Raw genomic sequence first — 16919 nt, forward strand, 5'->3', positions numbered from 1 at the left:
CAAACAATCGATTAGATTGTACAGAAATCATAATTCAAAGTTTCAAATATTTAAATTGCAAAACACAAACACAAAAAACATTACACTGAATACTATATATTACCTTAAATGTTTTACTTTTGAGTTAGTCTACTGCAATGATACCCTATGAATGACCCATTTAAATACAACATTATTAAAATGTTGGAGTAGAACATTCCAGATGCATTACAGATAAATGAGAGTAGTACAGAATATACAGAAGTGTTAAGCCCTTTAGAAATCGTACATGTGCATTTGCATAAAGTTAATACAGTAAGCACATCTTTAAGTCCTACAATTTTATAGTGAGCATATTTTAAAAAAAATATTACTTCTATGGATTTTTAAGTAGGGACTTAATTTACTTGCCTTTCTGAGCTTTTCTTTAAGAGAGAGGTCCATCACCTCTTCTATGTTTCCCGGAAGAGATGATGAACCACAAACCTGTCGGTAAAGGCGCTCTGAAAAGAGATTTGGAGACACTCCTCCCTGCACAAGGCAAACGATCAACATTTGGCCGACCTTCCGGTATATCCCATTGTGCAAAGCTGAAGGGGGAAAAAAACTGTATTTCATAGTTGAGTAACAACACTGAATTCTTGAACCAATTTGATTCAATATTGGTATATTTTAGTTATAATGCCAATTTAGCTTCTATATGAAAGTGATTCTTTGAGAACTCGTGTTGTAAATTATACGAGCAGGACTTTAAAGTTGTGGATCATAAAAATGTCAATCATCACAATAAGTACTGACCACAAGGTAATTACATTTTATTAAATCAATCTTTGTAATTTCATTAATACTATGTAAAAATCAATGTCAACAAGAATAAACTTTTTAAATACCAATTCAATATTGCATTAAGTAACATTATGGTTCAAGATTTTCCAAAAATATGTTATATTTTAGCATATAATAAAGGTGTTTTGTACATATGCCAACAATATGGAAAAAACATTTCTATGCATTGCATAACACTTACCAACACTATCTAGGGCCAAGGTGCGTTGTTCCAGGGGCCCTTCAAAAATGTTATGTGTTTGGAGTTGCCTGGTGAGAAGGCGGCAGAACTCCCTTGTTGGACCACTTTCATCCACAGCCCCCTCTCCAATACCATCATCGTCTACGAACACGACATCTAATTTTGACTCTGGGTCAAAATTAGCTCTGCTGAAGGCTTGGGCCGCGCAATCAAACTCCTCCCCACGCAGAGCATTAATTTGATTAGCTCTGTTGGGGAGGAGTTTGAGTGTCTCCCTAAGACCTTGGAGAATGTTGACAACATCCCTGAAAATTATATTAAGAACAGAGGCAATCTTGTTAGGCACATCTTAAAGGGAGTTATAAGCAATATCTGGTATCACACTGTTGTACTTATAGTTGATATTGAAGATAAGCCAATCTATTATCTATTACTCATAATAGCCATAACGTCCCTCCTATGTCTTTCTTCTCCACATTTTTTACATTACACTGATATTTATTACTCACAGACTACAAGCAGGTGATGGACTGGGAGGAGGTGATGGACTGGGAGGAGGTGAAGGACTGGGAGGAGGTGAAGGACTGGGAGGAGTTGATGGGCGATGAGGAGGTGAAAAACTTGGGGGAGAGAGACTGGAAGGAGGAGCCAGCAATTCCTGAAATGATCAGATAATCACTATTCTTGACTCCCTTGTGAACAACAAGTTCTATCATACTAAAACATATTCTTGGGATGTCAAATCACAGAATTTAAACACCCACATGGTAGCAATACATAAAATGGAGACAGTTACAGTTAAAAAGTATAATTCAAATTACGTAAGATTCTGTATACTGATAGGGGCATAGCTTTACCCTGACTAGCACATACAATGTGCAGGGCCCATCGATACCCTGATCAACGATGGCTCCTGCACAGTTGTTGTAGATGGCAGTAGGGGACATTGCGCGCTGGAGAGTGAATACCTCAGATGCCATCTTGTCAGTCCTAACAAAAGCAACAAGATGCTGCAGGAAAATAGCTGATTATTTTTCCTTCCTCTAAATAAGACTAGGTACACATTACAAAGTTGTAAATACTTAACTGTCCCACACTTGTTTTGAATGTGTTGCAGGCCTGAATAGCAACTAAGAAATCTCAGGGTTTATTTTCAATTTGCATTTTAACACCCTCCCAACCAATTTTAAAATTACCTGGAATGGCTGGGATAAATAAAATCTATTGGAAATTCTTCCATCTGGAAATTTGCAGTGGAGTTCGACGCCATCTACTGGTTCCTCAACACTGTTGATCAGGTCCACTCTATCTTCTATGGCTTTAACATTAAAATTGAACACAGTGTAATGAATGACTTTAAACACCACATGTTTGTATCTTATAATATACAGTACATACCTTTCTCCGACGCTGCTCTTGATTTATCATTTCCCTCCGTCTCCTCTCCTATTGTAATAGGAACATTTTAAAGTATTGTATTAGCTAAGTTTGTAATTTTCTATAAATCATGGCTGAACAATAAATTGACATGTAACTCAAATTAAAATATACTTTAATATAATTTTCGCATTGTGGGAGACAAATATTGTTTAGGTGAAAATGTGTATGAGAAATACCATTTAAATATTGCCAAGTTGCAGAGATGTGCTTGCCTGAACATTATATTCATGTACGAAACAAAAATATATTTTTGTTTCTAACAGTTGCCTGCAAATTCTTCATTTTAATCCTTATGTGTTTCAATTGAATAGAATAGAAATTTTAATAGTTATGTCAAAATTATAATTGTCTTGAATATTGCAAATAATATAATTGTAATATCAGTAAAAAATAATATTAAGTAGATTTTTCTCCAAAATTGTTGAGGCATACTAAAAATGTAAATGTTTATTATAGTTTCTGTTATTTAATGTTCTTACCCTCTCTTGATCAATGGACAAAGATTGATGGAATTCCTCGTCCTGCTCTTGCCTCAGTGCTCTCCATGCCGGCAAATTCTGCAAAGTGAAAGGGAGCATTTCAAAAATATAAATTTCAACCATAGCAAATTTTAATGAACGATAAGAATAACATTAGCTTGCGTTAATATAGTATGGTGTGCTGTTTGACTGGAACAACTGGTTGACAACAACTTAATGTTTCCATTATATGAAAAGACTACTTGCAGTCAATTGAGTATTGACCAAGCCCATTAAATAAAGTACAGTAGCTCTAAACATGGGCTCTGATGTAACATTTTTGTGTATATTTATGAGTATGATGACAATTGAGTAAAACAAAAGTATTAACTGCATCTTCTGAATCTCCCTTGGGATCTTCTTCATGAATTGCCTGTAAAATGCAGAAGACAAGAATTAGCTCTAAATATTATTACATTGTGTTGATTGTGTCTAGACACCATGTAGACTAATCTTGGCTTTGAGGCATCTGAGGTGGATCATTATATGGTCAAATTAATCTCTATTTTAGATTGTCCAATGGATGACTTGTGCACTTGAACAAAGACAAAATGGACCATCCAGACATGTCATGACCATACATGTCATTTGAATGCCTACATTTCATATTACATCTAAATATGGAAAATGAATCACGGATATGCAATTGTTTATTCATATACTTACATTTGGTCTAATGTAGATGGCGAATCTACCAACTTCAGGGCAGGCTTTTATAGCAGATGGGCAGATAGAGGTTAAATTGAGGGGGATTATACGCCTCCGCCTATCCACCTTGCAGAGATGGAAGGGAGTGTCTCGGACTTCCGGGAACTCTCTTTTTAATGTATCTGTGAACTCTGCTTCTGACGCTGACAGGGCCACCACAATTTTTCTTATTTCAGATCCAGCTGCATAGAAAGACAGAAAACAATCAAACGTTTGGGCAATAAAATGCAATACATACAGACACACACACACACACCCACACCCACACACACAACGTCCTTTTTTGGTTTAAAAACTTTCTAGAGAATAAACATGATCTAAGTATATGACAATCTTCTCCGAAAATAAATTTGTATGCAGCATCAGCGACAAAATTAAAATATCTGTGAAGCCATACAATACAACTGTGTCATTAAAACCTAAAGTTATATAAAGTCATTCACATTATCAATCCCACATATGACTATTGAAGTCTTGGGTTGTGGTATAAATGTCTTAAATAACTTACGTCTTACCATGTAAATTGTGTCCCATGGATTTTGAATAAACCCAAATCTAATTTTGACACGGCGAACTGTCCTTGCAGGTCTTTCAGGGGCTTCTTCACTGCGAAACATCCTAAGCCTGAAATATAGAAAAATGTTTAAGAAAGAAGACCAGCTGGGATCTCCAGCTGGTCACCCTAAAATGCACCAGAATGCAGGAAATCACATCTACGATATTCAAAATGTAGAAATTTTGAAATATGTTTTTCTTATTTTTATGCAACAAATGCCTAAGCCAATAAGTCATCTTTTCCTTGAAGAGAGCCAACAAAAATGACCGACGCCGAGCGCGCCAAAATGCCATCGTACCAAACTGTCGACCAGGCCTGAAAAAAATATAGGGAACGTTACCTATATTAATATAATTTTACAATATAATTCATGATTTTTTCCCACCATAACTGATAGGCAGGAGAGCCAGCCAGCCGAAACCATGCCATCCTTACATTACATATCCCTAAAAAAAAAATACAACTATAAATCATAGTTTATCTGTCAATAAGTCCTGGTGGACGATCCTCCCCAACAAGGGAGTTAAAACGATTGGCCAATTATTGAGGCTTTGTTGGTGCTCCATGTATTAACCTGTTTATATACAGTGTATGGTTTTAACTAGCTTGTGTGGCTGGTAACGAAGTGATGGATACCGCTATTTTTAGATGCCCGCCAACTTTAATTGATTATCGGAATGATGGAAAATACGATTTGCCGACTTGGAAATTGAAAATTAACGTTCCTTTATCTTTTTTATCAGTGCAAAAGCGCACTGTTGTTTGTGTACACAATTTAAATCTGTAATTGATGAATACCAAAAGAGAATGAGTTTGGTAATTGGAAAAACAATGGGATTTTGAACGCGTCGCCCAACCAAAACATATCTACCCAATCTCTTCAAACCTCTGTCTAAAGCCACGCCCCCAGAACACGGGAAGTCCGGGGTTTGATTCCGACCCTGGGCATTTCCCGCGTGCCCTCCCAACTCTCTTACCCCCTGTCCTGTACTTTCAAAAGTATATCTGAAAAAAACAAACAACTAAAGCATCAACAAGGTTAGCAATACTACACAGCCATAGTTAGTTTGTACAGGCAGGTGTGTTTTTTGTCCAGTCCAACTTGTTGTCTATCTGGATGTCCAGATACTCGGAGTCATCTACAGCGTCAACATCTGTACCCTTGATGCAGACTGGGTGGAGACGGGTCCCTTTCTTCCTGAACTCCACCACCAACTCCTTGGTCTTTGTGACATTGAGTTGCAGGTAGTTTCATCCTCACCACTCCACAAAACTGTCCACCTTACCACTGTACTCCAACTCCTGTCCCCTGCTGACACAGTCCACTAATCCAATAGCAGAACCATCTGAAAATGTCTGAAGGTGGCAGGACTGTGAGGCTCAGAGAGTGTACAGGAAGGGAGATAGGCCCGTCCCCCGTGGTGTCCCTGAACAGCTTACTAATGTGTCTTTTCAAGTTTAAGGGAGTATGTCATTTTTCAGCTTTGATGGAGTTCTTTAGCTCATATCAGGCCTAATTATACAATTCATATTTTGACAATATGTGCCTCAAATAAGGTTGAATAGTTGGTGTTACACCGGGCAACTTTTGGAGCAATATTAGATGGCAAGGTAACTGCCAAAAGAAGATATTGTGAAACACTTAACAGATGTAAAGGTATGAAAATGTAATCACTATTGTAGTCACAACTAAAAATGAAAACCTCCTTTGCCACTTCTTGCAGGTCTTGAAGTGTTTGACTAACTTTCCAAAAGGCAAACTTCTACGCAATCCAGCGAGGAAACAAGGCAGATGTAAAATAAAAGAAATAGACAATTTATTCTCCATAATATAACAGTTACAAAATGAAACAAACCATTTCTGTCTTGATCAACTTGTTCATGAAATAAAACATGTCCATACGACAAAACTACAATCAGCTGCGCTTTACAAAAGCAAGATTCATTTGTGGCAGTAGGACAAATTAACCATCTCGAACTGCTAGATCAAGACAAATGATGTCTTATGACATCAATATAATATGTCACTGAATTTTACAGATGAAAATTAAAGACTGAATCACTCAACTACTAAATTACCCAAATAAGGCAGAAAATTTAAATTCATTTCTCTATGGCTATAACAATGATTATCGTGACCAAAATTTTCAGGGTAATCAGTATTATCACGATATTGTTAAAATATGATGAAAATGTTTTCAAAAAGTACTGAATAAACTGAAATCATTTCACCAAGTTTTGTACTTAAATAATGTATTTATTATATTATTATAAATATATATCCTTCATAAAGAAATAAGATGCTGCTGGAGTGTCTGTCACTGTAGATGAGCACGAGGAACCAGGAAGATTTCTTGGTTGGCCTGCTGCGGCCCACTCTGTAAACAATAGAATAGAATATAAATGTTATTCCTTATTATTATTATCATCAGTACTGTTATTGTTGAGAGACAACTTTATGTCCTCCATGTTGACTTCTCGATATTTAGGATGATTGCCATCTGTACCCTACAAATAATGAATCTGTTATGTATTGAGGTTGAGAATATTTTAGACAACATTTCTCCATAAAAGCTTAAATGTTGAGTAGAATACTTCTGTCTGTCACAATTTATTTAGTATGAAACAGCTTTATGAGAACCGGGAAACAGGGACCATAGAAAGAGCACTTTGAGATTGCTTTTAGCAATGAAAAGTGCTCTATAAATAAAATATATTATTAGCATTATTATTATAGAATATTGGACAACATTCTTCTGATTTTTTCTTTTAAAAATCATTAGAATTTAAAAAAACTCTTGTCATGTCATGTGTACCATGCCTTGACAGTTTCCAAGAAACAAACATGTGGATGTGCAGTGACACCTAGAGGAAGGACTAGTAACAGCAACAGAATAAACATCGCTATTAGAAAAGAATAGAACGGTCCATTGAAAAATGCGTGTCGAGACGTCATTTTTTGACATCTCCACACAGCACTTTTTGCCGTGTTAAGACGTCATTTTTTAATGTCTCGACATGCATTTTCTAAGATGATATTTGCGCTTATGGCTTTCCGTACTCCCAAGACGATATTTGCGCTTTCGGCCTTCCATACTTTTTGACGTGACGAAGCGCATTTTCTAAGACGATATTTGCGCTTTTGGCCTTCCATACTATGGACACACGCTAAGGCGGCTACAGCAGTACGTCACTGCCCCGCCGTCCAATCAGCGAGCTCCGTGTATCACGCTGACGGTTCACAGGTCAGGAAGGAAGATGGCGGCAGGAGGAGCGAGCAGCGGGCAGCGCTGATTCAGATGTAGCAGGTCGCTATTCCTCCACGTCTGACCCCTGTCCTCTAGACTTGTCTGCCCGGGGACACCGCCGCTCATGGCGCTGCTGCACGGCTTCTTATGGCGACTCCTGCTGGTGCTGGTCCACGTCAACAGGGCGCTCGTCTCCTGGCTCCGTGTCCGCCTCCGGAGCTTGAAGGGCCGCCTGTGGGAGCGGATGGTGGCCGCTCTGCTGCTGCCGGTGGCGCTGGCCGGGTTCCCGGACCACCGGAGGAAGTTCAATCGCAACCCCGGTGCTAACGCTAACTCGGTGACCGGTAACTGCGCCGCCAGTCGCCGGTCGCGGTGTCTGTCCGACGGCCGCTCTCTGGAGAAGCTGCCGGTGCACATTGGCCTGCTGGTGGCGGAAGAGGAGCCCAGCTACACGGACATATCCAACCTGGTGGTGTGGTGCATGGCCGTCGGCATTTCCTATGTCAGCGTCTACGACAATCACGGTAAACACGTCGCTGCCTTCGGTTGTGTGCTCGCTCATGTGTCGGTGTGACTGTTGGTGGTTCGACACCTGGTTGTCGTCTGTCACCCTGTGTGTGAGTGTTGACTGTGTCACAACTATGTCCCAACTCCTGTGGCCATCATTTATAAAACCATGATTCACCCCCCAGCAACCCTCCTCCGTCATGTCATGTGACTGAAGAGGTTCGGCCTCGGCACCATATGACACACTGGGCCGCAGTGGGGCCACTTGTCAGGCCCAAGACCGGCCCACTTCTTCTCTGGTGTGGTGGAAAATGAATACACGAAGCAACTGTCCAGCTCTTACCACCGTGTCCTTTTTATTTATAATATGTTCTATTCAATTCAATTTTATTTGTATAAATCACAACATACATTGTGTCAGGCAGAGAGAAATGCAGAGAACCCTCTGCAACATCAGTGGAGTTGCCCACATGTGTCAATGTCAATGCTGAGTTTGTCTAATGTGTGTTTCAGCAGCTCTGTGAAATACTTGCTGTGGATTTTTCACAGTCCACCACAGCGACCAACCGCTCATGAATGATTTGTGACATATCTGACAATGATAGCTCACTGGTCTTGGATGTGACATCTTGGGTTGTATCAATTTGAACTGAAAACATTCCTGCCTCTCTAACCTCATCTGCAATCGTGTCCTTTATCACCTGGCTGAGAACATCCACAACTTTACCAATAATGTCCTTTGAAAGTAGAGTCACAAGAGAACCTCTACCTTTTGCACCAGTGTCATGAAGCTTCTTGCTTTGCTCAATACAACTGCAAATGTGCTGTTGAAGGCACAGATCATACCGGCTCAGAAGTGTGACCAACGCAGTATTTAGTATAAGCAGCCTCTGCTTGACCCCCTCTGTAACTAAGTCCACATTTGTTTATGACTTTTATCACATCTATGATGCGTTCCATCACTTGACGCTTCTTTTTCACCTGCCCATGATGTAGAGACATTTGTTTGCCAGCCAGAAGGGTTTTTACATCTGCCCTTTTAGCCAACAGAAAGTAAGCATCAGCACTATCTCTCTGATCTTACTTTATCATGCTCCTCTATCCGCTGATGGAGGTATGAAAACATGTTTTCATACCTATCTTTATGAAAGGACTATCACTTGCTGCAGGCGCAAATGCCAAACACACAGAACAATACAGTGATGGTGTTTTTTCACTGTATGTCAGCCACTTGCAGTTGGTGCCATGCTTGCTGTGAAAAACTTTAGCTAGCAGAGGATGTATCTCTCAGCAGAGGATTTATCTCTCAGCATCGGACTCCCCTGTGTTGCATGGCATTAAAAACGCAGAAGGGCATAGACACTGTGATGTCATGACCACAGATAGGAACTCTTGATTAAACAACTTTAACCTATTATTTATTCTATCATTTTACTGTAATGCATTTATGCGGCACAATAAATTCTGTCTGGCGTAACTCTGCATCTAGAGTCTCATGTTAACACCATTCTGAATATCTGGATATCATATAGAATCTATCACCTCTCCTGCTCTATGTGTGTGTTATCTGATCTTACGTGAAATAACTTGAATTGATATTGTTCAATCTGTTATCCTCTCTACCTGTCCCTTCTGCAGTCATGGCCTCTGGCTCCTCTTCCTCAGTTTCAGCAGGGGACTTGGCCAAGAATAGTCATGAAGAGGTCATTTTACTGTATACACAGATCAAGCTTGAGGTTGTTGTTTTTTTAGCAATATTTGCATAATATTAGCAAACTGTGATTCACTATGGGCGATACCAATAGGCTAATATTGAAGCCTAAAATGTTAGGCTAATAAATACACTGCTAATCATTAGCTGATGCTCGTCGAGACTGTGAAGCTGTTGGTACCTGAGAAGCTATATGGAACCAACCAACTCTATCTGGGAGTAGGGGGGGGACTCTTGAACCCTCAGATGGATTGTACCATCTGAGGGAGTTGTCAGGCAGAGGCTGCGCTTTGAACTTTAAGAGAAGTGAACTAACGGGACAATTGTCAGTTGTTGTTTTTTTTGACCGACACAAAAGTGAAGTGAAAGGTGATGATGAAAAGTGATGATCAGATGATCTGATGTTCAGAGCTCTGAGTATCTCTCGATTCAGTGGGAGACTTCCCTGTGTGACTCTGCCAGTCTCTCTCTTCAGCTGTTTTCAGACATGAACTCTAGAAAATGTCTGGTGAATTGTCTCTGGACATTTTCTGGAGTTTGCCTCAAGACAAGTTTTCACTGCATATCCGACAGCAGCGGATGAGACCTGATGTGCTCATAGCACTTGTCTTCGAACAGGTGTCTGCGACTAGTGGTGGAGAGCACGGCTCCGTGACTTCAGTTGGAGTATAAAACACACAGACACACGCAGACCAATAAATCTTTACCAATGTAAATCTAGGCTCTGAGTGCTGGTTCACGTCTTCACCCATGGCTAACTTCTTTCTGATTGTGATATTTGTATACAGCACTCACATACTTGGAAGAGCCATAAAATGGATTGATCGCTTTCTGAAGGAAATTAAATTCTTCCAATTAGAAGCTACAGCGTTCAATTGTGGTAGCTCATCTTTTACTCTTTTTCCCCCCCAGCACATAGAAATGCACTCAGTAGATCTCATACCTCCCCAACGCCCAACAATCCCCTCAAATTTAATCAAGCTAGTCCTTGAAATATGCCTGATTTCCCCCCCCCCCCACAACCTTGTTGGTAGATTGTGGATTGAATGAGGCTCATCATCCTCACTGATCTCTCACTCAGGTATTTTTCGAAAGAACAACTCCCATCTGCTGGAGGAGATAATGAGGAAGCAGCAGGATCTGCTGGGTGTTGATGGATCCAAGCATAACGTGGAGTTCCTGAGCAACGGCAGTGACAAACACCAGCACCATGGTGAGTTTACAACTGATCTCTTTAATGTAAGGTGAAGGACAGACCAGGGGTATGTAGTCTGCGTAGGGGCGAAGGAAACCTCCTTACCCCAGATGTGTCCAGCCGAACGGAAGGAAAGATAATCACAGGGAGCGATGCATCCTCGTGTTCTAATGTCAGATTTTCTCCTTGTAGCCAATGAACTTGTTGGCTCTCTCAAATACAATCACTATTCATCGTTGTTTTTAAAGTAAAAACTCTGGGTCCTGTTTTATTCTGGACCGACAGAAAATGAGACTTTTGGAAGTCTTATGCAGATGTTCTCTTCTGGATTGTGTTCTACTCAACTACCAAAGCGTTGCTAACACTTACAACTCACCGAAGTTCCTGCTCTTACTTTTCACCATTGCCGTCGTCTGTAACTAAGTATTTTCTGTAACCAAGTATTTTCTGTAACTAAGCAACCAGCTGCAGAGTACATCGTCTGACCAGTGAATGGTCATGTGATATCTGACATGAGTCAGTCTCCAGTCCACATGCTGAAGTGTCCTTGGACAAGACATTCGACTCTAAATGCTTCTGCCGGCTGAGAAGGTCTATGAATGTTGATCATAAATGAATGTTCTACAAATGCTCGTCTGCGAGGTTGTTTTAATTTTGAAATACATTCTTTAGTGCGGGCTTAGCTCCTTTAAACATGAAGGACCAGTGAAGGTACGTCATACTCATGTTTGTGTGTCAGTGGTGTCCTGCAGGCCGACAGTGAAGGTGTTGTCTCCAGACGATGGGAAGCAGAGCATCGTCCAGGCAGCACAGCAGCTGTGTCGCTCTGTGGAGAACAAAGAGAGGAGCTCCAGAGACATCAGTGTCACCATGTTGGACATCATGCTCAGAGGTACTACACTTGCAACACACTGCAATACACTGCTCACTGAACAAGACATAAAGTTCACATAAACCTTAGTGGAGAACACACGGCAGCATCACTGCTGGTTTAAAGGTGACATTTTATGCAAAAATTACTTTTTTAATGTTTGTGCACATAAATGTGTGTATCTGTGGAGCCTCTTGGACCACAAACTGTGAAAAAATACACCCTGTGGGTTTTTTGTGAGCTGGCTAAACCCTACAGCCTGAAGCTCTGAAACAATGCATCAGATTTCTCTCCCACTGTGATGTCACAGTTGGACTCTTTTGGGGTAACCCCACCTACAATCTGATAATCTCCACTTCTCTGGTAAAGGGGCGTAACATTTCCTACACATTTTAAAATATGTTGACCAATCACAACAGACTGGGCCAGCTGGCCAATCAGAGCAGACTGGGGTTTATCGGGAGGAGGGGCTAAAATAAATCCAGGTGTATTAGACAGAGGGTGAAGAGAGGAGCTGCAGGGATGGACAGTATGACTGGCACTGATGCCTTTTCTGAACATTAGAGCATGTAAACCTTTTCAAGTGGTAACACATTTTAAAAGTATGAACCTGAATATGTCACCTTTAATGTATCCAGAGGGAAGATGGGCAACAATCACACTTCATCACTTTGAACACAGGAGCGAGTCGGACAGGATGCGTTTGGGCACAGGAATAATGTAGATCAACACACGTGCATATAACAGTAAACTAGACGTTCATAGCATGAGTGGAGACCAGTACGAGGCCTGTGTACAGCTGGGTTGGTTCAGTGGAGAACAGCTCTGATATAGTTCAGCAGTTATTCAGGTGTTGTCATTCAGTGGGTTAACATGAAGCTAGACCAATATATATGCCAGGTTTATATCCATCACCTGTACTGGGCGGGGCGGGAGGCAGGGGACACCTCGGACCATGGGACCAGTCCATCACAGGTGCGACATGTGGAGACCAAGAAGATCCGAAGTTTGAAATGTGTTTAGACTGTAGGAGGAAACCTCCCTGGACACAGTGCTCACCACTGAACGGATCTTGTCATAATGCACATATATCTGCTTCAGTGAGCAAGATTGTAAAGAAAGACTAAGGCGAAATCACCTTGATCACCACCGTTTTGACAATGGGACAGGGACAAAGTACATATCAGAGATTGTTGTACCTTATAATTTTTGAGGTAGTTTGTGTTTTTGATGCTGTAAAGTCATAATGGACATCGAGCTCCCCACCACGACCACTGCTGCGCAGAGGGTGTCTGGGACATTTTAGCTTCACTGTTGTTCTTCCAATGGGGAGAAGTGGATATGCGTCGTCCATTTTTATATACAATCTATGATTAGAGAGAAACATCAAACATTTAGATTATTGTGAAAAAGCATTTTTTTTTTCCCATCATTTATTTAAAGGGCCCATATTATGCTCCAGGCACCTTTTCAGCCTGCCTCCACATATATCTGGTTATCTGGGGTGTCTGCCAGCCCACGGAGAATGAAAAGAACACAATGAGTCGTTGATTCGTGGTTTGGGTTGATCGTGCAGACGGTCTGTAAACGAGCCATTCACAGCCCGGGCGTCAAGTGACGTAAGTTGACTCCTGCTACTGGGGCGACCACGCCCCCAACCTGAGCAGCAACTTCCCCCTTGAAGTGCGGAAAAACAGATCGCGTCTACGGCATCATTTTCTCTTGCGGCTGCCGGCTTGCTGTCGGCAGACCTCGCGGCTCGCGGGTGCCGGCAGTCGGTCGCGGCTGCCGGCGGACCTCGCGGCTTGCGGCGGAGCTCGCGGCTACCGGCTACCGGCGTAGCTAGACTCGTGGCCGGGATGTCGTTAACGTTCTATCACCCAGCCCCTTGTGCTCTGTGTGTAATGATGGAGAACGTGTTTGCTGTGCCTCCCGGGTCTCTACGTCGTGTATGTGCCTTGTCACGTGCGACTGTTGTAATGGCAACAACGCCGTAGTTGCACAGCAGACGCGGGGAGGAGCGAGGCGGAGCTTTGTGGAACGCGAAGGGAGGGGGGCGAGGAGTGAGCAGGAAAGCGCTGGAATCGACCATAGTCTCACAGGGCTGTTTATACAGAAAGAGGAGGGTGCTGTGTGGCTTGATCCTTGAGGTGTTTTGACATGGAATGGCAAAGACATTTAGTGCACACACCTGAAAACCAATGTTACTTGTGTAAAAGGGGGCATAATATGGGCCCTTTAAGAAAGTGAACATTTTATATGTCCGAGACTCATTATACTTAGAGTCAAAAAATCCTTGAAACATTTTAGTTTAATTTTCAAAAAAGATTAGAATATTTCATCTGCAACTTGAGTAAATGACTATTCATGCAGTATAAATACTGTGTATCTCAAAATCCCAGTGAAGATTGCTGGCAGTTGTCCAGAATGAGGAGGGTGAGCCACAGAAGGTCACAGAGCTGTGTCCAAGCATATTCATGGAGAGTTGACTAGACTGAGTGAGAACAGCACAGATGTCTTCAGACAATTGGCTACAACTGGGCTAAGGAGAAGAAGAACTGGACTGTTGCTCAGTGGTCCAAAGTAACTTTTGCAGATCAAGGTTCCAGAGTCTGGAGGAAAAGTGAAGACAAACAGAATCCAGTCCAGTTCGAAGTTTCCACAGTCAGTGATGATTTGTGGTGCCATGTCCACTGTGTTTTATCAAGTCCAAAGTCAACAGCTGTCGACCAGGAGGTTCAGAGAACTTCATGAGACACTGATTTACTTTTCTAGCAGGACTTCCTTACCCACAGTAACAAAACTGCCATTAACTGGTTTGCTGCTTGATTGTCCAGCCAACTCACCTGACCTGAACCCCACGGAGTATCCATGTGGTATTGTCAAGAGAAAGATGAGAAACACCTGACCCAACAGTATGGATGAGCTGAAGGCTATCAAAGGCTAGTTTTCCTCAGCTCTGGTTCAGAATGAAGGAGAGCACGTTCACAGAACCGATTTGTGTCGCTACACGAACTCCTGCGCTCCAGATGCGAGTGCATCGGCAGAGCAGCTGTGAATGGACAGTTCCACTCGTAACCTTCTTTATTGTTACAGAGAACAAAGGTTTCCAGCTCCTCGTCCACTTTTCTTTTTCACTATATCAAACCTGTTATACCTCAGTTATCCACCTGCTGCTTTTAGAATGGTAAGCATAGTTTTTCATGTTGCTTCTAAATGTTCTTGAGCAACTCTAGTTCTTGGGTAACTCTATATGATGCTATCAATTCAATAGCACCAAATCATAACGCACATTATCTCAGACCACTGAATGTCACAGAGAAACAACAGTTGAGACTGTGGAGAGAAGAAACCTCCAACAGCAGATTCTCACTTCACTGACTGACACTGAGAAGACATGATGGTGAATGTTTCCTAAACTCTGTTTGACTTGTCGATCTCCTGTGATGGTGCCACTGACATGTTGGCTGTCGTGCTTCTTTCAGAGTCCAAGAACGTTCCCGACCCTGAGCTGGTGGTGAAGTTCGGTCCGGTGGACAGCACCCTGGGCTTCCTCCCCTGGCACATCAGGCTGACTGAATTCATGTGAGTGTTTCAGTGACTGAGCCACCTGATGTCTCGTCACAAGCTCCAGACATTCAGCTGCAGTTTGAACAGTGTACAGTAGATTGCGTTGTGGTTGTGTTTGAGGTGTGTGTCCTGCTCTGTCCTCAGCTCGCTGCCCTCCCACAGAAACGTGTCCTACGAGGACTTGTTTGGCGCCCTGCAGCGGTACGGCGCCTGTCAACAGCGGCTGGGCCAGTGACGCTCCTTCAGATGGGAAGAGTGTGGATCCATCTCCCGGATCTCTAACAGACTGACGCGGCTCACGTCTTCTAACAGTTACATTTACATGAGGAGCAGTGTAACATGCTCTCCAGGCCAACAGAAAACAGACTGTCTGCACACAAACACTGTGCGTCTGTCCTCTCCCAGCCTCAGGCCCCAGCTGCTGTTTACTGCGGGAAACCTCCAAAATGACTTTCCTTCACTCGGCAGACAACAAAGAAGAAACCCGGCTTTGTGCCCGTCCTCGTGAGGCATTCTGGTAAATGCAGCTCAACTGCTACCACCGAATGAACTGAGCAGCAGAGGTCGAGCGTAGGGACAGAGAGTTAATCATTTGTAAATATGAGAAAATCATGTGGGCACTGTGTTTAACTCTGTGTTCATGTGCATTGTCGATGTTTGTTGGACTGACCAAGCTCTGAAATAAAGAGAAGCTCGTCTGTCTGTCGCCTCACTGCTACGGCCTGGTCCGTATGAAACTACCTTGAAATCAGATAGATCCTCACACTCATTAAGAACAGTCCTCTAAATATGCCTGGTTTTGTTTTCATCTTGATCTGTGCATTGTTTCTCAAGAAACTGGTGAAAAATATCACACAAATTCAAAAATCGTGCAGCGTTAGATATAAAAAAAATATTCCTCGATACACAACTTTTTTGTTAAATGCGACAACAGGTGAGACGTCGAGGCGTAGCGGCTGTGGCTCAGGAGATGGAGGTCATTGGTTTGATCCTCGACACTAAAGTCCACTGATGGCTCCTCCAGAAGTGTATGAATACAGTCTATTCACCAGTTCATATATGTAACAAGGCATATCTCAAATGTGATAACACTAAATTCTGTTAATTTAGTTTGTTCCTTATTAATTATAGCCCTTATTGCAGATGTTCCTATCATTGTGCTGCGTCATGATTTTTGTGTCAGGTCCTGGGGAGGAGGTTGGTGGTTGTGGTGGGGGAAAGAAGGACAGGCAGGACCCCTGCTCGTTAAGTTAGTTCCATGACACCAGGGCAAAATGAGCAAAGAGGATTATATTTAAACAAATGGAAAGGTAAATGCATTATAGGTGCAGAGGCTATGATGAAGTAAAATGTATGGAAATGAGGGATTCAATAGAGAGAATGAAGAGAAATTAAAGATTGACAGTAGTTTGGTTTGTTCACCTGTATTTCATGGTGTAAATGTGGTCAATAGTTATTGTGGGAGTAGAATGATGGAACTATAGATGTTAGACTGAATCTGATAGTACTCCAGGGTAAAAATGAAAATTATTACTACTACCACCTTCACTGTTGTGATCGCAACAACAAAATCAATACAAAAATATGTA

At 41.9% G+C, this 16919-nt stretch overlaps 1 protein-coding gene and 1 long non-coding RNA gene across 2 annotated transcripts; one reads left to right on the forward strand and one right to left on the reverse strand.

The window, feature by feature from the left end:
• Positions 1 to 973: 973 nt before the first annotated feature.
• On the reverse strand, positions 974 to 9744 carry LOC118283694. Its single transcript, XR_007030100.1, has 9 exons — positions 9607 to 9744; positions 4188 to 4296; positions 3631 to 3854; positions 3296 to 3337; positions 2926 to 3003; positions 2405 to 2452; positions 2203 to 2324; positions 1516 to 1664; positions 974 to 1311 (listed from the first exon to the last, which is right to left on the reverse strand). It is a non-coding gene; the product is annotated as an uncharacterized LOC118283694 (long non-coding RNA).
• nus1 (NUS1 dehydrodolichyl diphosphate synthase subunit) lies at positions 7460 to 16032 on the forward strand. The gene is made up of 5 exons (XM_035605997.2): positions 7460 to 8000; positions 10776 to 10907; positions 11629 to 11781; positions 15246 to 15345; positions 15475 to 16032. Exons 1-5 carry the CDS (start codon positions 7601 to 7603, stop codon positions 15563 to 15565), a joined length of 876 nt encoding a protein of 291 aa, XP_035461890.1. The 5' UTR covers positions 7460 to 7600; the 3' UTR covers positions 15566 to 16032.
• Positions 16033 to 16919: the final 887 nt, after the last annotated feature.

The sequence above is a fragment of the Scophthalmus maximus genome, chromosome 18 (assembly GCF_022379125.1).
Source record: "Scophthalmus maximus strain ysfricsl-2021 chromosome 18, ASM2237912v1, whole genome shotgun sequence".
In the NCBI taxonomy this organism is placed as follows: domain Eukaryota; kingdom Metazoa; phylum Chordata; class Actinopteri; order Pleuronectiformes; family Scophthalmidae; genus Scophthalmus; species Scophthalmus maximus.